Consider the following 23,075-nt stretch of genomic DNA (forward strand, 5'->3'; position numbering starts at 1 on the left):
GGAAGGCTGGAAGATCACCATTGCAGCCTAAGGGACAGTTTACATGGCTCAGCCTGGAGAAAGGCTGGAAGATACCATGCAGCCTAGGGTCAGTTACATACTCAGCCTGGGCAAGGGCTGGAATATACCCATTGCAGCCTAGGGACAGTTACATGGCTCAGCCTGGAGAAAGCTGGAAGATACCATTGCAGCCTAGGGAAAGTTAATGCTCAGCCTGAGAAAGGCTGAAGATACCATTGCAGCCTAGGGACAGTTTACATAGCTCACCTGGGCAAGGCTGGAAGATACCATCTGCAGCCTAGGGACAGTTACATAGCTCAGCCTGGAAAAGGCTGGAAGATACCATTGCAAGCCTAGGGAAGACATGGCTCAGGCTGGGAAAGCTGAAGTACCATTGCAGCCTAGGGACGGTTTACATAGCTCAGCCTGGGCTAAGCTGGAAGATACCATTGCAGCTAGGGACAGTTACATAGCCAGCTGGGCAAAGGCTGGAAGATACCATTGCAGCCTAGGGACAGTTACATAGCTTAGCCTGGAGAAAGGCTGGAAGATACATTGCAGCCTAGGGACAGTTTTACATATCTCAAACTGGGCAATGGCTGGAAGATAACAATTGCAGCTAGGGACAGTTACTTAGCTCAGCTTTGGGGAAAGGCTGGAAGATACCATTACAGCCTAAAGACAGTTTACATAGCCCAGCCTGGGTAAAGGCTGGAAGATACCATTGCAGCCTAGGGAAGACATAGCTAGTCTGGGTAATGGCTGGATGATACCATTGCAGCCTAGGGACAGTTACATAGCTTCAGCCTAGGCAAAGACTGGTAGATACCATTTGCAGCCTAGGGACACATTACATAGCTCAGCCTGGGAAAAGGCTGGAAGATACCATTACAACCTAGGAACAGTTACATAGCTCAGCCTGGGTAAAGGTTGAAGATACCCTGCAGCCTAGGGACAGTTACATAGCTTAGCCTGGGTAATGGCTGGATGATACATTGCAGCCTAGGGACAGTTACATAGCTCAGCCTAGGCAAAGGGTGGAGATACCATTGCAGCCTAGGGACAATTACATAGGCTCAGCTGGTTAAAGGCTGGAAGATACCATTGCAACCAGGGACAGTTACAATAGCTCAGCCTGGGTAAAGGCTGGAAGATACCATTGCAGCCTAGGGGACACTTACATAGCTCAGCCTGGAAGAAGGCTGGAAGATCCATTGCAGCCTAGGGACACAGTTGACATATCTCAGCCTGGGGGCTGGAGATACCATTGCAGCCTAGGGACAGTTATCAATAGGCTGGAGATACCATTGCAGCCTAGGGACAGTTACATAGCTCAGCTGGGTAAAGGCTGGAAGATACCATTTGGCCTAGGGGACAGTTACATAGCTCAGCCTGGGCAATGGCTTGGAAGATAACATTGCAGCCTAGGGACAGTTACATAGCTCAGCCTGGAGAAAGGCTGGAAGATACCACTGCAGCCTAGGGACAGTTACATGCTCAGCCTGGAGAAAGGCTGGAAGATACCACTGCAGCCTGTGGACAGTTTACATACCTCAGCCTGGGCAATGGCTGGAAGATACTGCAGCTAGTGATAGTTACATAGCTCAGCCTGGGGAAAGGCTGGTAAGATACATTGCAGCCTAGGGACAATTACATAGCTCAGCCTGGGTAAAGGCTGGAAGATACCATTGCAGCCTAGGACAGTTACATAGCTCAGCCTGGGAAAGGCTGGTAGTACCATTGCAGCCTAGTGACAATTACATAGCTGAGCCTGGGTCAAGGCTGGAAGATCCCATTGCAGCCTAGGGACAGTTACATAGCTCAGCCTGGGTAAAAGGCTGGAAGATACCATTGCAGCCTAAGGACAGTTACATAAGCTCAGCCTGGAGAAAGGCTGAAGATACCACTGGCAGCCTAGGGACAGTTTTACATAGTCAGCCTGGAGAAAGGCTGGAAGATACCACTGCAGCATAGGGACAGTTACATAGCTCAGCCTGGCAAGGGCTGGAAGATACGCACTGCAGCCTAGTGATAGTTACATAGCTCAGCCTGGGTAAAGCTGGAAGATACCATTGCAGCTAGGGATGTTAAATAGCTCAGGCTGGGGAAAGGCTGGTAGATACGCATTGGCACTAGGGATAGTTACATGGCTCAGCCTAGCAAAAAGGTTGGAAGAGACCATTGCAGCCTAGGGACAATTACATAGCTCAGCCTGGTTAAAGGCTGGAAGATACCATTGCAGCCTAGGGACAGTTACATAGCTCAGCCTGGGTAAAGGCTGGAAACATACCATTGAAGCCTAGGGACAGTTACATGGCTCAGCCTGGAGGAAGGCTGGAAAGATACCATTGCAGCCTAGGGACAGTGTACATGCTCAGCCTGGAGAAAGGCTGGAGATACCATTGCAGCCTAGGGTCAGTTACATAGGCTCAGCCTGGGCCTGGCCATTGCAGCCTAGGGACGGTTACATGGCTCAGCCTGGAGAAAGGCTGGAAGATACCATTGCAGCTAGGGAAAGTTACATGGCTCAGCCTGGAGAAAGGCTGGAAGATACCATTGCAGCCTAGGGACAGTTACATAGCTCACCCTGGGCAAGGGCTGGAAGATACCCCTGCAGCCTAGGGACAGTTACATGGCTCAGCCTGCGAGAAAGGCTGGAAGATACCATTGCAGCCTAGGGGACAGTAACATGGCTCAGCCTGGAGAAAGGCTGAAATATACATTGCAGCCTAGGGAAGTTACATGGCTCAGCCTGGGCAATGGCTGGAAGATACCATTGCAGCCTAGGGACAGTTACATAGCTCAGCCTGGGAAAAGACTGGAAGATACCATTGCAGCCTAGGGACAGTTACATAGCTTAGCCTGGAGAAAGGCTGGAAGATACCATTGCAGCCTAGGGACAGTTACTTAGCTCAGCCTTGGGAAAGGCTGGAAGATACCATTGCAGCCTAGAGACAGTTAGCATAGCCCAGCGCTGGTAAAGGCTGGAAGATACCATTGCAGCCTAGGGACAGTTACATAGCTTAGTCTGGGGTAATGGCTGGATGATACCCATTGCAAGCCTAGGGACAGTTACATAGCTCAGCCTGGAAAGACTGTAGATACCATTGCAGCCTGGCTCAGCCAGGGAAGGCTATACCATTGCCAGCCTAGGGACAGTTACATAGCTCAGCCTGGGAAAAGGCTGGAAGATACCATTACAACCTAGGAACAGTTACATAGCTCAGCCTGGGTAAAAGGCTGGAGAATACCACTGCAGCCTAGGGACAGTTACATAGCTTAGCCTGGGTAAGGCTGGATGATACCATTGCAGTCTAGGGACAGTTACATAGCTCAGCCTAGGCAAAGGGTGAAGATACCATTGCAGCCTAGGACAATTACATAGCTCAGCCCAGGGTAAATGGCTGGAAATACCATTGCAAACCTAGGGACAGTTACACATAGCTCAGCCTGGGTAAAGGCTGGAAGATACCATTGCAGCCTAGGGACACTTACCATAGCTCAGTCCTGGAGAAAGGCTGGAGATACCATTGCAGCCTAGGGACAAGTTACATATCTCAGCTGGGCAAGGCTGGAAGATACCATTGCAGCCTAGGGACAGTTACATAGCTGCGCCTGGGTAAAGGCTGGAAGATACCATTGCAGCCTAGGGACAGTTACATAGCTCAGCCTGGGTAAAGGCTGGAAGATACCATTGCAGCCTAGGGACAGTTACATAGCTCAGCCTGGGGAAAGGCTGGAAGATACCATTGCAGCCTAGGGACGTTACATAGCTTCAGCCTGGGTAAAGGCTGGAAGATACCATTGCAGCTAGGGACAGGACAGTTACCATGCAGCTAGCAGCCTGGGTAAAGGCTGGAAGATACCATTGAAGCCTAGGGACAGTTACATAGCTCAGCCTGGGAAAGGCTGGAAGATACCATTGCAGCCTAGGACAGTTACATAGCTCAGCCTGGAGAAAGGCTGGAAGATACCATTGCAGCCTAGGGACAGTTACATAGCTCAGCCTGGAGAAAAGGCTGGAAGATACCATTGCAGCCTAGGGACAGTTACATAGCTCAGCCTGGGAAAGGCTGGAAGATACCATTGCAGCCTAGGGACAGTTACATAGCTCAGCCTGGGTAAAGGCTGGAAGATACCATTGCAGCCTAGGGACAGTTACATAGCTCAGCCTGGGAAAGGCTGGAAGATACCATTGCAGCCTAGGGACAGTTACATGTCAGCCTGGAGAAAGGCTGGAAGATACCATTGCAGCCTAGGGACAGTTACATAGCTCAGCTGGAAAGGCTGGAAGATACCACCATTGCAGCCTAGGGACAGTTACATAGCTCAGCCTGGAAAGGCTGGAAGATACCATTGCAGCCTAGGGACAGTTACATAGCTCAGCCTGGCAAAGGCTGGAGATACCATTGCAGCCTAGGGACAGTTACATAGCTCAGCTGGAAAAAGGCTGGAAGATACCATTGCAGCCTAGGGACAGTTACATAGCTCAGCCTGGAGAAAGGCTGGAAGATACCATTGCAGCCTAGGGACAGTTACATAGCTCAGCCTGGGCAAAGGCTGGAAGATACCATTGCAGCCTAGGGACAGTTACATAGCTCAGCCTGGAGAAAGGCTGGAAGATACCATTGCAGCCTAGGGACAGTTACATAGCTCAGCCTGGGAAAGGCTGGAAGATACCATTGCAGCCTAGGGACAGTTACATAGCTCAGCCTGGAAATGGCTCAGCTGGGAAGATACCATTGCAGCCTAGGGACAGTTACATAGCTCAGCCTGGGAAAAGCTGGAAGATACCATTGCAGCCTAGGGACAGTTACATAGCTCAGCCTGGGGAAAGGCTGGAAGATACCATTGCAGCCTAGGGACAGTTACATAGCTCAGCCTGGGCAAAGGCTGGAAGATACCATTGCAGCCTAGGGACAGTACATAGCTCAGCCTGGAGGCTGGAAGATACCATTGCAGCCTAGGGACAGTTACATAGCTCAGCCTGGAGAAAGGCTGGAAGATACCATTGCAGCCTAGGGACAGTTACATAGCTCAGCCTGGGAAAGGCTGGAAGATACCATTGCAGCCTAGGGACAGTTACATAGCTCAGCCTGGGCAAAGGCTGGAAGATACCATTGCAGCCTAGGGACAGTTACATAGCTCAGCCTGGGCTGGAGAAAGCTGGTAGATGGAAGATACCATTGCAGCCTAGGGACAGGTTACATAGCTCAGCCTGGGAAAGGCTGGAAGATACCATTGCAGCCTAGGGACAGTTACATAGCTCAGCCTGGAGGCTGGAAGATACCATTGCAGCCTAGGGACAGTTACATAGCTCAGCTGGGAAAGGCTGGAAGATACCATTGCAGCCTAGGGACAGTTACATAGCTCAGCCTGGAGAAAGGCTGGAAGATACCATTGCAGCCTAGGGACAGTTACATAGCTCAGCCTGGAGAAAGGCTGGAAGATACCATTGCAGCCTAGGGACAGTTACATAGCTCAGCCTGAGCAAAGGCTGGAAGATACCATTGCAGCCTAGGGACAGTTACATAGCTCAGCCTGGGTAAAGGCTGGAAGATACCATTGCAGCCTAGGGACAGTTACATAGCTCAGCCTGGGTAAAGGCTGGAAGATACCATTGCAGCCTAGGGACAGTTACATAGCTCAGCCTGGGCAATGGCTGGAAGATACCATTGAGCCTAGGGACAGTTACATAGCTCAGAGGGCAACTGGGATGATATTGCAGCCTAGGGACAGTTACATAGCTCAGCCTGGAGAAAGGCTGGAAGATACCATTGCAGCCTAGGGACAGTTACATAGCTCAGCCTGGGAAAGGCTGGAAGATACCATTGCAGCCTAGGGACAGTTACATAGCTCAGCCTGGTAAAGGCTGGAAGATACCATTGCAGCCTAGGGACAGTTACATAGCTCAGCCTGGGTAAAGGCTGGAAGATACCATTGCAGCCTAGGGACAGTTACATAGCTCAGGCAAGGCTGGAAGATACCATTGCAGCCTAGGGACAGTTACATAGCTCAGCCTGGAAAAGGCTGGAAGATACCATTGCAGCCTAGGGACAGTTACATAGCTCAGCCTGGTAAAGGCTGGAAGATACCATTGCAGCCTAGGGGACAGTTACATAGCTCAGCCTGGGCAAGGCTGGAAGATACCATTGCAGCCTAGGGACAGTTACATAGCTCAGCCTGGGAAAGGCTGGAAGATACCATTGCAGCCTAGGGACAGTTACATAGCTCAGCCTGGGTAAAGGCTGGAAGATACCATTGCAGCCTAGGGACAGTTACATAGCTCAGCCTGGGGAAAGGCTGGAAGATACCATTGCAGCCTAGGGACAGTTACATAGCTCAGCCTGGGTTAAAGGCTGGAAGATACCATTGCAGCCTAGGGACAGTTACATAGCTCAGCCTGGTAAGGCTGGAAGATACCATTGCAGCCTAGGGACAGTTACATAGCTCGCTGGAAGATACCATTGCAGCCTAGGGACAGTTACATAGCTCAGCCTGGGGCAAGGCTGGAAGATACCATTGCAGCCTAGGGACAGTTACATAGCTCAGCCTGGAAAGGGCTGGAAGATACCATTGCAGCCTAGGGACAGTTACATAGCTCAGCCTGGGCAAAGGCTGGAAGATACCATTGCAGCCTAGGGACAGTTACATAGCTCAGCCTGGAAAGGCTGGAAGATACCATTGCAGCCTAGGGACAGTTACATAGCTCAGCCTGGGAAAGGCTGGAAGATACCATTGCAGCCTAGGGACAGTTACATAGCTCAGCCTGGGTAAAGGCTGGAAGATACCATTGCAGCCTAGGGACAGTTACATGGCTCAGCCTGGAGAAAGGCTGGAAGATACCATTGCAGCCTAGGGACAGTTACATAGCTCAGCCTGGGAGAAAGGCTGGAAGATACCATTGCAGCCTAGGGACAGTTACATAGCTCAGCCTGGAGAAGGCTGGAAGATACCATTGCAGCCTAGGGACAGTTACATAGCTCAGCCTGGGCAAAGGCTGGAAGATACCATTGCAGCCTAGGGACAGTTACATAGCTCAGCCTGGAGAAAGGCTGGAAGATACCATTGCAGCCTAGGGACAGTTACATAGCTCAGCCTGGAGAAAGCTGGAAGATACCATTGCAGCCTAGGGACAGTTACATAGCTCAGCCTGGGCAAAGGCTGGAAGATACATTGCAGCCTAGGGACAGTTAACCTGCCAGCCTGGAGAAAGGCTGGAAGATACCATTGCAGCCTAGGGACAGTTACATAGCTCAGCCTGGAGAAAGCTGGAAGATACCATTGCAGCCTAGGGACAGTTACATTGCTCAGCCTGGAGAAGGCTGGAAGATACCATTGCAGCCTAGGGACAGTTACATAGCTCAGCTGGAGAAAGGCTGGAAGATACCATTGCAGCCTAGGGACAGTTACATAGCTCAGCCTGGAGAAAGGCTGGAAGATACCATTGCAGCCTAGGGACAGTTACATAGCTCAGCCTGGGCAGGCTGGAAGATACATTGCAGCCTAGGGACAGTTACATAGCTCAGCCTGGAGAAAGGCTGGAAGATACCATTGCAGCCTAGGGACAGTTACATAGCTCAGCCTAGCAAAGGCTGGAAGATACCATTGCAGCCTAGGGACAGTTACTAGCTCAGCCTGGGTAAAGGCTGGAAGATACCATTGCAGCCTAGGGACAGTTACATAGCTCAGCCTGGAGAAAGGCTGGAAGATACCATTGCAGCCTAGGGACAGTTACATAGCTCAGCCTGGCAAAAGGCTGGAAGATACCATTGCAGCCTAGGGACAGTTACATAGCTCAGCCTGGAGAAAGGCTGGAAGATACCATTGCAGCCTAGGGACAGTTACATAGCTCAGCCTGGGTAAAGGCTGGAAGATACCATTGCAGCCTAGGGACAGTTACATAGCTCAGCCTGGTAAAAGGCTGGAAGATACCATTGCAGCCTAGGGACAGTTACATAGCTCAGCCTGGGGAGTTAAGGCTGGAAGATACCATTGCAGCCTAGGGACAGTTACATAGCTCAGCCTGGGTATGGCTGGAAGATACCATTGCAGCCTAGGGACAGTTACATAGCTCAGCCTGGGGAAAGGCTGGAAGATACCATTGCAGCCTAGGGACAGTTACATAGCTCAGCCAGGTAAAGGCTGGAAGATACCATTGCAGCCTAGGGACAGTTACATAGCTCAGCCTGGAGAAAGCTGGAAGATACCATTGCAGCCTAGGGACAGTTACATAGCTCAGCCTAGCAAGGGGCTGGAAGATACCATTGCAGCCTAGGGACAGTTACATAGCTCAGCCTGGAGAAAGGCTGGAAGATACCATTGCAGCCTAGGGACAGTTACATAGCTCAGCCTGGGCAAAGGGCTGGAAGATACCATTGCAGCCTAGGGACAGTTACAAGCTCAGCCTGGAGAAAGGCTGGAAGATACCATTGCAGCCTAGGGACAGTTACATAGCTCAGCCTGGCCAAGGCTGGAAGATACCATTGCAGCCTAGGGACAGTTAAAGCCTGGAAGATACCATTGCAGCCTAGGGACAGTTACATAGCTCAGCCTGGGTAAAGGCTGGAAGATACCATTGCAGCCTAGGGACAGTTACATAGCTCAGCCTGGGGAAAGGCTGGAAGATACCATTGCAGCCTAGGGACAGTTACATAGCTCAGACTGGGCAATGGCTGGAAGATACCATTGCAGCCTAGGGACAGTTACATAGCTCAGCCTGGGTAAAGGCTGGAAGATACCATTGCAGCCTAGGGACAGTTACATAGCTCAGCCTGGGTAAAGGCTGGAAGATACCATTGCAGCCTAGGGACAGTTACATAGCTCAGCCTGGGTAAAGGCTGGAAGATACCATTGCAGCCTAGGGACAGTTACATGGCTCAGCCTGGAGAAAGGCTGGAAGATACCATTGCAGCCTAGGGACAGTTACATAGCTCAGCCTGGAGAAAGGCTGGAAGATACCATTGCAGCCTAGGGACAGTTACATAGCTCAGCCTGGGCAAAGGCTGGAAGATACCATTGCAGCCTAGGGACAGTTACATAGCTCAGCCTGGAAAAGGCTGGAAGATACCATTGCAGCCTAGGGACAGTTACATAGCTCAGCCTGGGGTAAAAGGCTGGAAGATACCATTGCAGCCTAGGGACAGTTACATAGCTCAGCCTGGTAAAGGCTGGAAGATACCATTGCAGCCTAGGGACAGTTACATAGCTCAGCCTGGGTAAAGGCTGGAAGATACCATTGCAGCCTAGGGACAGTTACATAGCTCAGCCTGGGTAAAGGCTGGAAGATACCATTGCAGCCTAGGGACAGTTACATAGCTCAGCCTGGGTAAAGGCTGGAAGATACCATTGCAGCCTAGGGACAGTTACATAGCTCAGCCTGGAGAAAGGCTGGAAGATACCATTGCAGCCTAGGGACAGTTACATATCTCAGCCTGGGCAATGGCTGGAAGATACCATTGCAGCCTAGGGACAGTTACATAGCTCAGCCTGGGGTAAAGGCTGGAAGATACCATTGCAGCCTAGGGACAGTTACATAGCTCAGCCTGGGTAAAGGCTGGAAGATACCATTGCAGCCTAGGGACAGTTACATAGCTCAGCTTGGAGAAAGGCTGGAAGATACCATTGCAGCCTAGGGACAGTTACATATCTCAGCCTGGGAATGGCTGGAAGATACCATTGCAGCCTAGGGACATTTACATAGCTTAGCCTGGGGTAAAGGCTGGAAGATACCATTTGCAGCCTAGGACAGTTACATAGCTCAGCCTGGGTAAAGGCTGGACGATACCATTACAGCCTAGGGACAGTTACTTAGCTCAGTCTGGAGAAAGGCTGGAAGATACCATTGCAGCCTAGGGACAGTTACATGGCTGAGCCTGGAGAAAGGCTGGATGATACCATTGCAGCCTAGGGATAGTTACATAGCTCAGCCTGGAGAAAGGCTGGAAGATACCATTGCAGCCTAGGGACAGTTACATAGCTCAGCCTGGAGAAAGGCTGGAAGATACCACTGCAGCCTAGGGACAGTTACATAGCTCAGCCTGGAGAAAGCTGGAAGATACCACTGCAGCCTAGGGACAGTTACATAGCTCAGCCTGGGCAAAGGCTGGAAGATACCATTGCAGCCTAGTGACAGTTACATAGCTCAGCCTGGGGAAAGGCTGGAAGATACCATTGCAGCCTAGGGACAGTTACATAGCTCAGCCTGGAGAAAGGCTGGAAGATACCATTGCAGCCTAGGGACAGTTACATAGCTCAGCCTGGGGAAAGGCTGGAAGATACCATTGCAGCCTAGGGACAGTTACATAGCTCAGCCTGGAAAGGCTGGAAGATACCATTGCAGCCTAGGGACAGTTACATAGCTCAGCCTGGGAAAAGGCTGGAAGATACCATTGCAGCCTAGGGACAGTTACATAGCTCAGCCTGGGGAAAGGCTGGAAGATACCATTGCAGCCTAGGGACAGTTACATAGCTCAGCCTGGGCAAAGGCTGGAAGATACCATTGCAGCCTAGGGACAGTTACATAGCTCAGCCTGGGGAAAGGCTGGAAGATACCATTGCAGCCTAGGGACAGTTACATAGCTCAGCCTGGAAAAGGATGGAAGATACATTGCAGCCTAGGGACAGTTACATAGCTCAGCCTGGGGTAAAGGCTGGATGATACCATTGCCAGCTAGGGACAGTTACTTAGCTCAGTCTGGAGAAAGGCTGGAAGATACCATTGCAGGCCTAGGGACAGTTACATGGCTAGCCTGGAGAAAGGCTGGACGATACCATTGCAGCCTAGGGACAGTTACATAGCTCAGCCTGAAGAAAGGCTGAAGATACCATTGCAGCCTAGGGACAGTTACATAGCTCAGCCTGGGAAAGGCTGGAAGATACCACTGCAGCTAGGGACAGTTACATAGCTCAGCCTGGAGAAAGGCTGGAAGATACCACTGCAGCCTAGGGACAGTTTACATAGCTCAGCCTAGGCAAGGCTGGAAGATACCACTGCAGCCTAGGGACAGTTACATATCTCAGCCTGGGCAATGGCTGGAAGATACCATTGCAGCTTAGGGGAACAGTTAACATAGCCTTAGCCTGGGTAAAGGCTGGAAAGATACCATTGCAGCCTAGGGACAGTTACATAGCTCAGCCTGGGTAAAGGCTGGAAAATACCATTGCAGCCTAGGGACAGTTACATAGCTCAGCCTGGAGAAAGGCTGGAAGATACCATTGCAGCCTAGGGACAGTTACATGGCTCAGCCTGGAGAAAGGCTGGAAGATACCATTGCAGCCTAGGGACAGTTACATAGCTCAGCCTGGAGAAAGGCTGGAAGATACCATTGCAGCCTAGGGACAGTTACATAGCTCAGCCTGGAGAAAGGCTGGAAGATACCACTGCAGCCTAGGGACAGTTACATAGCTCAGCCTGGGCAAGGGCTGGAAGATACCACTGCAGCCTAGGGACAGTTACATAGCTCAGCCTGGGGAAAGGCTGGAAGATACCATTGCAGCCTAGGGACAATTACATAGCTCAGCCTGGGTAAAGGCTGGAAGATACCATTGCAGCCTAGGGACAGTTACATAGCTCAGCCTGGGAAAGGCTGGTAGATACCATTGCAGCCTAGGGACAATTACATAGCTCAGCCTGGTTAAAGGCTGGAAGATACCATTGCAGCCTAGGGACAGTTACATAGCTCAGCCTGGGTAAAGGCTGGAAGATACCATTGCAGCCTAGGGACAGTTACATAGCTCAGCCTGGAGGAAGGCTGGAAGATACCATTGCAGCCTAGGGACAGTTACATGGCTCAGCCTGGAGAAAGGCTGGAAGATACCATTGCAGCCTAGGGACAGTTACATAGCTCAGCCTGGAGAAAGGCTGGAAGATACCATTGCAGCCTAGGGACAGTTACATAGCTCAGCCTGGGCAAGGGCTGGAAGATACCATTGCAGCCTAGGGACAGTTACATGGCTCAGCCTGGAGAAAGGCTGGAAGATACCATTGCAGCCTAGGGACAGTTACATAGCTCAGCCTGGAGAAAGGCTGGAAGATACCATTGCAGCCTAGGGACAGTTACATAGCTCAGCCTGGAGAAAGGCTGGAAGATACCATTGCAGCCTAGGGACAGTTACATAGCTCAGCCTGGGCAAAGGCTGGAAGATACCATTGCAGCCTAGGGACAGTTACATAGCTCAGCCTGGGGAAAGGCTGGAAGATACCATTGCAGCCTAGGGACAGTTACATGGCTCAGCCTGGGCAAGGGCTGGAAGATACCATTGCAGCCTAGGGACAGTTACATAGCTCAGCCTGGAGAAAGGCTGGAAGATACCATTGCAGCCTAGGGACAGTTACATAGCTCAGCCTGGAGAAAGGCTGGAAGATACCATTGCAGCCTAGGGACAGTTACATATCTCAGCCTGGGCAATGGCTGGAAGATACCATTGCAGCCTAGGGACAGTTACATAGCTCAGCCTGGAGAAAGGCTGGAAGATACCATTGCAGCCTAGGGACAGTTACATAGCTCAGCCTGGAGAAAGGCTGGAAGATACCATTGCAGCCTAGGGACAGTTACATAGCTCAGCCTGGGCAAAGGCTGGAAGATACCATTGCAGCCTAGGGACAGTTACATAGCTCAGCCTGGAGAAAGGCTGGAAGATACCATTGCAGCCTAGGGACAGTTACATAGCTCAGCCTGGGTAAAGGCTGGAAGATACCATTGCAGCCTAGGGACAGTTACATAGCTTAGCCTGGGTAATGGCTGGAAGATACCATTGCAGCCTAGGGACAGTTACATAGCTCAGCCTGGAGAAAGGCTGGAAGATACCATTGCAGCCTAGGGACAGTTACATAGCTCAGCCTGGGGAAAGGCTGGAAGATACCATTGCAGCCTAGGGACAGTTACATAGCTCAGCCTGGAGAAAGGCTGGAAGATACCATTGCAGCCTAGGGACAGTTACATAGCTCAGCCTGGAGAAAAGGCTGGAAGATACCATTGCAGCCTAGGGACAGTTACATAGCTCAGCCTGGGCAATGGCTGGAAGATACCATTGCAGCCTAGGGACAGTTACATAGCTCAGCCTGGGAAAAGGCTGGAAGATACCATTGCAGCCTAGGGACAGTTACATAGCTCAGCCTGTAAAGGCTGGAAGATACCATTGCAGCCTAGGGACAGTTACATAGCTCAGCCTGGGTAAAGGCTGGAAGATACCATTGCAGCCTAGGGACAGTTACATAGCTCAGCCAGAAAGGCTGGAAGATACCATTGCAGCCTAGGGACAGTTACATAGCTCAGCCTGGGTAATGGCTGGAGATACCATTGCAGCCTAGGGACAGTTACATAGCTCAGCCTGGAAAGGCTGGAAGATACCATTGCAGCCTAGGGACAGTTACATAGCTCAGCCTGGGTAAAGGCTGGAAGATACCATTGCAGCCTAGGGACAGTTACATAGCTCAGCCTGGGTAAAGGCTGGAAGATACCATTGCAGCCTAGGGACAGTTACATAGCTCAGCCTGGGGAAAGGCTGGAAGATACCATTGCAGCCTAGGGACAGTTACATAGCTCAGCCTGAGAAAGCTGGAAGATACCATTGCAGCCTAGGGACAGTTACATAGCTCAGCCTGGGAAAAGGCGGAAGATACCATTGCAGCCTAGGGACAGTTACATAGCTCAGCCTGGAGAAAGGCTGGAAGATACCATTGCAGCCTAGGGACAGTTACATAGCTCAGCCTGGAGAAAGCTGGAAGATACCATTGCAGCCTAGGGACAGTTACATAGCTCAGCCTGGGAAAGGCTGGAAGATACCATTGCAGCCTAGGGACAGTTACATAGCTCAGCCTGGGGAAAGGCTGGAAGATACCATTGCAGCCTAGGGACAGTTACATAGCTCAGCCTGGGAAAGGCTGGAAGATACCATTGCAGCCTAGGGACAGTTACATAGCTCAGCCTGGGAAAGGCTGGTAGATACCATTGCAGCCTAGGGACAGTTACATAGCTCAGCCTGGTAAAGGCTGGAAGATACCATTGCAGCCTAGGGACAGTTACATAGCTCAGCCTGGGTAAAGGCTGGAAGATACCATTGCAGCCTAGGGACAGTTACATAGCTCAGCCTGGAGAAAGGCTGGAAGATACCATTGCAGCCTAGGGACAGTTACATGGCTCAGCCTGGAGAAAGGCTGGAAGTACCATTGCAGCCTAGGGACAGTTACATAGCTCAGCCTGGAGAAAAGGCTGGAAGATACCATTGCAGCCTAGGGACAGTTACATAGCTCAGCCTGGAGAAAGGCTGGAAGATACCATTGCAGCCTAGGGACAGTTACATAGCTCAGCCTGGGCAAGGGCTGGAAGATACCATTGCAGCCTAGGGACAGTTACATAGCTCAGCTGGAGAAAGGCTGGAAGATACCATTGCAGCCTAGGGACAATTACATAGCTCAGCCTGGGTAAAGGCTGGAAGATACCATTGCAGCCTAGGGACAGACAGCCTGGGAAAGGCTGGTAATACCATTGCAGCCTAGGGACAGTTACATAGCTGGAAGGCTGGAAGATACCATTGCAGCCTAGGGACAGTTACATGGCTCAGCCTGGCAGAAAGGCTGGAAGATACCATTGCAGCCTAGGGACAGTTACATGCTCAGCCTGGGAAAGGCTGGAAGATACCATTGCAGCCTAGGGACAGTTACATAGCTCAGCCTGGAGAAAGGCTGGAAGATACCATTGCAGCCTAGGGACAGTTACATGGCTGGGAAGATACCATTGCAGCCTTGGAGTTTACATAGTCTTAGCCTGGGCTGGAAGATACCATTGCAGCCTAGGGACAGTTACATAGCTCAGCCTGGCAAAGGCTGGAAGATACCATTGCAGCCTAGGGACAGTTACATAGCTCAGCCAGCGTAAGGCTGGAAGATACCATTGCAGCCTAGGGACAGTTACATAGCTCAGCCTGGGTAAAGGGCTGGAAGATACCATTGCAGCCTAGGGACAGTTACATAGCTCAGCCTGGGTAAAGGCTGGAAGATACCATTGCAGCCTAGGGACAGTTACATGGCTCAGCCTGGAGGAAAGGCTGGAAGATACCATTGCAGCCTAGGGACAGTTACATGGCTCAGCCTGGAGAAAGGCTGGAAGATACCATTGCAGCCTAGGGACAGTTACATGGCTCAGCCTGGGCAAGGGCTGAAGATACCATTGCAGCCTAGGGACAGTTACATGGCTCAGCTGAGAAAGGTGAGATACCATTGCAGCCTAGGGACAGTTCCTTAGCTCAGCCTGGAGAAAGGCTGGATGATACCACTTGCAGCCTAGGGACAGTTACATAGCTGAGCCTGGAGAAAGGCTGGAAGATACGATTGCAGCCTAGGGACAGTTACATGGCTCAGCCTGGAGAAAGGCTGGAAGATACCATTGCAGCCTAGGGACAGTTACATAGCTCAGCCTAGGCAAGGGCTGGAAGATACCACTGCAGCCTAGGGACAGTTACATGGCTCAGCCTGGAGAAAGGCTGGAAGATACCATTGCAGCCTAGGGACAGTTACATATCTAAGCCTGGGCAATGGCTGGAAGATACCATTGCAGCCTAGGGACAGTTACTTAGCTCAGCCTGGGAAAAGGCTGGAAGATACCATTACAGCCTAGGAAAAGTTACATAGCTCAGCCTGGGTAAAGGCTGGAAGATACCATTGCAGCCTAGGGACAGTTACATAGCTTACCCTGGGTAATGGCTGGATGATACCATTGCAGCCTAGGGACAGTTACATAGCTCAGCCTAGGCAAAGGCTGGTAGATACCATTGAAGCCTAGGGAGTATTACATAGCTCAGCCAGGGTAATGGCTGGAAGATACCATTGCAGCCTAGGGACAGTTACATAGCTCAGCATGGGTAAAGGCTGGAAGATACCATTGCAGCCTAGGGACAGTTACATAGCTCAGCCTGGGTAAAGGCTGGAAGATGCCACTGCAGCCTAGGGACAGTTACATGGCTCAGCCTGGAGAAAGGCTGGAAGATACCATTGCAGCCTAGGGACAGTTACATGGCTCAGCCTGGAGAAAGGCTGGAAGATACCATTGCAGCCTAGGGACAGTTACATGGCTCACCCTGGAGGAAGGCTGGAATATACCATTGCAGCCTAGGGACAGTTACATGGCTCAGCCTGGGCAAGGGCTGGAAGATACCATTGCAGCCTAGGGAAAGTTACATAGCTCAGCCTGGAGAAAGGCTGGAAGATACCATTGCAGCCTAGGGACAGTTACATAGCTCAGCCTGGGCAAAGGTCGGTTAATACCATTGCAGCCTAGGGACAGTTACATAGCTCAGCCTAGGAAAAGGCTGGTAGATGCCATTGCAGCCTAGGGACAATTACATAGCACAGCCTGGGTAAAGGCTGGAAGATACCATTGCAGCCTAGGGACAGTTACATAGCTCAGCCTGGGTAAAAGCTGGAAGATACCATTGAAGCCTAGGGACAGTTACATGGCTCAGCCTGGGAAAAGGCTGGTAGATACCATTGCAGCCTAGGGACAATTACATAGCACAGCCTGGGTAAAGGCTGGAAGATACCAGCTTGATAAAGGGGCTAGGTTTGCTCCGAAACGTTGCACCTCCGCAATAAATTTTTTAAAGGGTTTTCCCTTGTAGCCCTGAGTGCTTTTGCTTTTTGTTGCTCATGATACAGATGGACAATGACCCAAAACACACAGCTTAGGCGACCCAGGAATGGAAAATTCTTTAATGGCCATGTCAGTCACCTGATCTAAACCCAATTGAGCATGCATTTAACTTGAAGACTAAACTTCGGACAGAAAGGCCCACAAACAAACTGAAAGCCACTGAAGTAAAGGCCTGGCAGAGCATGAAAAAGGAGGAAACCCAGCATCTGCTGATGGCCATGAGTTCAAGACTTTAGGCTGTCATTCCCAGAAAAAGGGTTTTCAACCAAGTATTAGAAATTAACATTTTATTTCCAGTTATTTAATTTGTCCAGTTACTTTGAGCCCCTGAAATTAAGGGATTGTGTTAAAAAAATGCTTTAGTTGCCTCACATATGTATGCAATCGTTTTGTTCGCCCCACTGAATTAAAGCTGAAAGTCTGCACTTCAACTGCATCTGAGTTGTTTCATTTAAAACTCGTGGTAATGTACAGAACCAAAATTGGAAAAAAGTTGTCTCTGTCCAAATATTTATAGACCTAACTGTATATGCCTTTTGCTTAAAAAATAGGTAGCTAATAGTCTTTTTCCTTGGCTATCCATGTCATGGTAACTTTATGTACAGATTCAGTTGCCCATTCCCTAGTAAAGGATTTCAAAACTCCAGTTAGGTTGAGTCTTGCACTTTCAGACATATTTCATGAATCTAGGTGTGTAACACATAAAAAAGCCACATACTGCTTTATCTTACCACTATTTTTCCAGTTTTCACTTTTTTTGTTAAAAGACTGTTGTTTTGTTCAAGACATTTAGGGGCAGATTTATCAACATTCGGATTTTCGTGGTTTCAGAGGTTTTTTAAACTACGACTAAACTCATTTCCAAAAAACTATGAACTAGGAATGCAAAAAGATGCAGAAAAAACTGACTTTCATATTGTGGGACAAATGTGTAAAAAAAAAAAACACAAACACCTCTAAAACCACAAAGCAAAGAAAGATCTTCCACTTGTAAAATGGACACCTGCCATTGACGTCTACAAGATCTCGACAGCTTTTAGATGGTGTATTTTTTCTTTTGGATTTGTTGCAATTGTGTCCCATATTGAAAGGTTTAATAATAATAATATTTTTTTCCCACAACATAATCATATTTTTGCACAAAAGAAAAACATGAAAATTATTAAATGCCCCCCTACCTTTGGCAGCAGCAGATGCAAAGCCAAACGATGCCCATTAAAAAGGCAACCATTGCAAAGGTTACTATGGCGATATACAACACACTCCATTCTGCAGAAACAAAAGAACAAATTTTAATTCCAAAAAAATAAATAAATATAAAATAACTATTAAATGTATGTTCATTTGAACAAGCTATAATCTTAATTTCAAGAACAGAAGGAAAAATTTATTTACCATATTTTATGGTGTTCAAGCAATTTCCTAAAGGGTAGAGACCAACAAGGCACAGCAATACACAATAAATGTGTTTTGGGTTGAATTAACTTGAAACTGGTTGTGACTCTCGCTAATTCATTAAATTAATGAAAACTGCACAAATTAATTTCTTTGTTATTTCATTGATAATTTTCATCAACTATTAGGGATAGAAGACATGGTTAGTTTCTACCAACTGAATTTTGGACTTTGTTAAAGGAAAACAAACATTATGATTGTATTTAAGTCCCTTGAGGTCCACCTCTGGAAGAAGTTTTATAAGTGTATACTACATAAACTGAATACTCTAGGGGCCGCAAGTGAGTTAGTTTTCAAATTTTAATCTTAAGTAGGGCATCACTCACCTTAATTCTGGGAATTTTTCTTTGCTTTTCAGGAAGTAGCTGTTTGCCGCAACTGTGCAAAGTGAATAATCTGATCCACTCTCTTTAATTATTGTATGTATTTAAAGGAGTGGTTCACTTTTAGTATGTTAAAGAATGGCTAATTCTAAGCAACTTTTTAATTATTTATTTTTTATAGTTTTTTTTAAGTATGTACCTTCTTCTTCTAACTCTTTGCAGCTTTCAAATGGGGGTCACTGACCCCAACAGCCAAAAATCTATTGCTCAATGAAGCTACAGTTCTATTGTTACTGTTACTTTTTATAACTCATTTTTCTATTCAGGTCCACTCCTTTTCATATACCAGTCTATCATTAAAACCACTTCCTGGTTGCTAAGGTAAGTTTAACCATAGCAACCAGATAGATGCTGAATCACCAAACTGGAGAGCTGTTGTAAAATAACTAAACAACTACAAATAATAAAAAAATAAGGACCAAATGCAAATGATCTCAGAATATTAGTCTCTACATCATACTAAAAGTTAACTCAAAGGTGAACATCCCCTTTAAAGCATTTGGAATAAAGATGGATTTTTAAATAAACTGATTTATAGTTTTCCCTATGTACACTGCTTCTAATGAGATTTGGCACTCCAGCAGTTGTAATGTTGAAAAAGCTACCACAAAATGTGTCCTTCTCTTATGTGTTATTGTACCCCTAAGCAGAGATTAAGAAAATACTTTTCTAATGTTAGTTGGACAAAATGTTGTAACTTGTTACATCCAGCTCTACTGTGGTATTGATATTCTTTATGTTAACAAGGAAATACTGGTTTGCTGTGGATACGATTATGTTCAGCAGTTACACTAGACAGCTGTTAGGACTTACCACAGTTACTCTCTCCATCACTGATATAACGTTGTATCAAGTTTTCCATCCAAAAGGCATAGCAAAGGCAGGATTTAGTTATTGGGTCACAGTGTCCATGGCCAGAGCATTTCAACAGACAGGCTAATAAACAAATTAACAGTACGACAAGCACAGGTCAGTGGAGGGGATTGAATAATGATTACTTGCTTTAATAGCTATCTGCTACATAATTTATTAGGGCACTTAATGGCGCCCATTTGTATAAATGCTATGTAATATTATATATTAAGTATATAATGCTTTTTACTTTATTACAAAAAAGTGTGTAGTTTTAAATATGAAACCATGATTTCAGGGATTAGATGAAAAATATATTTATTTTGCTCCTTGTTAGCAATTTCTTAGATATTATAAAATATTACTTTTAGTTTTTCTGCGATTTATAACCTTGACTAAAGCAGCATTTTTAAAACCATTCCGTAACTAATAGGATAGGCCACATTGCACTGCATTTGGAAGCATATTTCTGATTTATACTATTAATAGATATATTATATTTATTAATAGATTAGAGAAAAACACTTGTGGCATCCACGTGGCACAATAACTACAATTTGCAGTTTAACTCCTCTTTAAACTTATTTTTCTTCGTGAAATAGTAGAAGACTGAGCTAATTAAGCATAATTTGCCTGATTTTTATCAGGTTTCGATCAAATCTATATAGGTATACAGTGGTGTGAAAAACTATTTGCCCCCTTCCTGATTTCTTATTCTTTTGCATGTTTGTCACACAAAATGTTTCTGATCATCAAACACATGTAACTATTAGTCAAAGATAACACAAGTAAACACAAAATGCAGTTTTTAAATGAGGGTTTTTATTATTTAGGGAGAATAAAAATCCAAACCTACATGGCCCTGTGTGAAAAAGTAATTGCCCCCTGAACCTAATAACTGGTTGGGCCACCCTTAGCAGCAATAACTGCAATCAAGCGTTTGCGATAACTTGCAACGAGTCTTTTACAGCGCTCTGGAGGAATTTTGGCCCAATCATCTTTGCAGAATTGTTGTAATTCAGCTTTATTTGAGGGTTTTCTAGCATGAACCGCCTTTTTAAGGTCATGCCACAACATCTCAATAGGATTCAGGTCAGGACTTTGACTAGGCCACTCCAAAGTCTTCATTTTGTTTTTCTTCAGCCATTCAGAGGTGGATTTGCTGGTGTGTTTTGGGTCATTGTCCTGCTGCAGCACCCAAGATCGCTTCAGCTTGAGTTGACGAACAGATGGCCGGACATTCTCCTTCAAGATTTTTTGGTAGACAGTAGAATTCATGGTTCCATCTATCACAGCAAGCCTTCCAGGTCCTGAAGCAGCAAAACAACCCCAGACCATCACACTACCACCACCATATTTTACTGTTGGTATGAATTTCTTTTTCTGAAATGCTGTGTTACTTTTACGCCAGATGTAATGGGACACGCACCTTCCAAAAAGTTCAACTTTTGTCTTGTCGGTCCACAAGGTATTTTCCCAAAAGTCTTGGCAATCATTGAGATGTTTTTTAGCAAAATTGAGACGAGCCTTAATGTTCTTTTAGCTTAAAAGTGGTTTGCGCCTTGGAAATCTGCCATGCAGGCCGTTTTTTGCCCAGTCTCTTTCTTATGGTGGAGTCGTGAACACTGACCTTAATTGAGGCAAGTGAGGCCTACAGTTCTTTAGATGTTGTCCTGGGGTCTTTTGTGGCCTCTCGGATGAGTTGTCTCTGTGCTCTTGGGGTAATTTTGGTCGGCCGGCCCCTCCTGGCAAGGTTCACCACTGTTCCATGTTTTTGCCATTTGTGGATAATGGCTCTCACTGTGGTTCGCTGGAGTCCCAAAGCTTTAGAAATGGCTTTATAACCTTTACCAGACTGATAGATCTCAATTACTTTTGTTCTCATTTGTTCCTGAATTTCTTTGGATCTTGGCATGATGTCTAGCTTTTGAGGTGCTTTTGGGCTACTTCTCTGTGTCAGGTAGCTCCTATTTAAGTGATTTCTTGATTGAAAAAGGCGTGGCAGTAATTAGGCCTGGGGGTGACTACAGAAATTGAACTCAAGTGTGATAAACTACAGTTAAGTTATTTTTTAATAAGGGGGGCAATCACTTTTTCACACAGGGCCATGTAGATTTGGAGTTTTTTTTCTCCCTTAATAACGTAAACCTTCATTTAAAAACTGCATTTTGTGTTCAATTATGTTATCTTTGACTAATAGTTAATGGTTTTTGATGATCAGAAACATTTAAGTGTGACAAACATGCAAAAGAATAAGAAATCAGGAAGGGGGCAAATAGTTTTTCACACCACTGTATATAAAAGGAGTTTAGAATCACAATTGTATATGCTTCATGTTGTTATGGAAAAATAATGAATATGATCTTTGGTTGAAATAACAATATCCTGTAATCACCTACCAGCTGTATCCACTCTGAGCACTTTGTAGAGAAGGAAGTCTGCCTTCTCCTTTAACAGTTGGTCCTGAAGAGTCTGGGCCACGTTTGCTGCTTTTTGAACTTTCAGAGGATGGCCACTTTGTACGTAGAATAGAATTACAGTACTGTGCATGAAGAGAAGATCATCTGAATTAACAAATAAATATATTACAGTGGTTGAGATGCTGCAAGACTACATTTCCCATTATTCTTTAGTACTTTACACCAAAGCTTTGGTCATGCTTTTTAAAGCTACTGCAAAATATCCAGCACTGAATGCAAAGAAGAGTGGGGAAAATCAAGCTTTCTCTAGGGCTGAACACTGCTGGGCCATGTGGCTCACAGGCTTCCTGAAGCACATCCACACAGATCAACTGCTAAAGGCCAAGAAGGAAAATCCAACCCCTGCTAAACACTAAATTATAGTGTGCAGAAAGTGGTCATAATCCCAAGGGCCAATAATACACGTAAATAGAGAAATGGCAATATAGATGTTCACCTGGTAACAGAAACTAGGAAGTGTAGGATGTAAAGCCATAGAAACTATTAACCCCATGGGTCCCTACATAATGCAAGAAGAACACTATCAAGCAAAACTGCAGACATAACAATTTTAAACTTTGTTTATTGCCAAATTGGTACAGTGTACAGGGTGCAAAATATATGTGGTGTTAATTCCAGGACTCTCACTGTAAAATGCTTACAGGTAATTAATACTCTGCAATGGGATTTTACTCATGATTTGAGTTTCTATGAATAGAATTGGGAATGATGTATAATTGTACTAACTTATTCCATGTGAAATTACAGTATGTATGTCTTATATTGTGTGTGTTTTTCTTCACACAAAGGAAACAGCTAGAGATAAGAGCTAAGTTCCAAACAACCTATACTGTGCTCTCACATAGCAGAAGCTCAGGGTACAAATAGCAGAAATCACTATTATGTAGATCCAGTCCATGTAAAAAAACACTTGTGACAAGTACACAATTATGATGTGAGAACTACAGCACCAGTTCTCTATTTTTTTTTTTTTTTTTTTAAAAAGCTCTTATTCTTTAACCCTAATGTTTATCACTGAACAAATGTTCATTTCTACAACATATTGTACCTCAAATCAGAATGCGCCGCTATCTTCTGAACCTTGATGTCTGTATCCAACACATTAAGGAGAAGCGCCAGCTGTCTCACTAGAGTGTCCTTTTGTTGTTCTGTTAATTTCCCAACTCCCACTTGCAAAATTAATTCAACCAGGTTTTGTTTTCTTGGATCTGCAAAACAGTCCAGACACAAAAATATGGCAGTTTGAATGGAGCTGT

At 46.9% G+C, this 23,075-nt stretch overlaps 1 protein-coding gene across 1 annotated transcript in view; it reads right to left on the reverse strand.

The window, feature by feature from the left end:
- Window positions 1–23,075, reverse strand: part of kiaa0319 (dyslexia-associated protein KIAA0319 homolog) — a 125,866-nt gene that overhangs the window by 87,939 nt on the left and 14,852 nt on the right. The window contains exons 16-19 of the mRNA XM_018094851.2: window positions 22,868–23,027; window positions 21,739–21,881; window positions 19,301–19,423; window positions 17,828–17,918 (exon numbers count right to left, since the gene is read on the reverse strand). Of these exons, the coding sequence (XP_017950340.2) occupies window positions 17,828–17,918; window positions 19,301–19,423; window positions 21,739–21,881; window positions 22,868–23,027 (517 nt within the window). The remainder of the gene's footprint in view (window positions 1–17,827; window positions 17,919–19,300; window positions 19,424–21,738; window positions 21,882–22,867; window positions 23,028–23,075) is intronic.

Source organism: Xenopus tropicalis, chromosome 6 (genome assembly GCF_000004195.4).
Source record: "Xenopus tropicalis strain Nigerian chromosome 6, UCB_Xtro_10.0, whole genome shotgun sequence".
Classification (NCBI taxonomy): Eukaryota; Metazoa; Chordata; class Amphibia; order Anura; family Pipidae; genus Xenopus; species Xenopus tropicalis.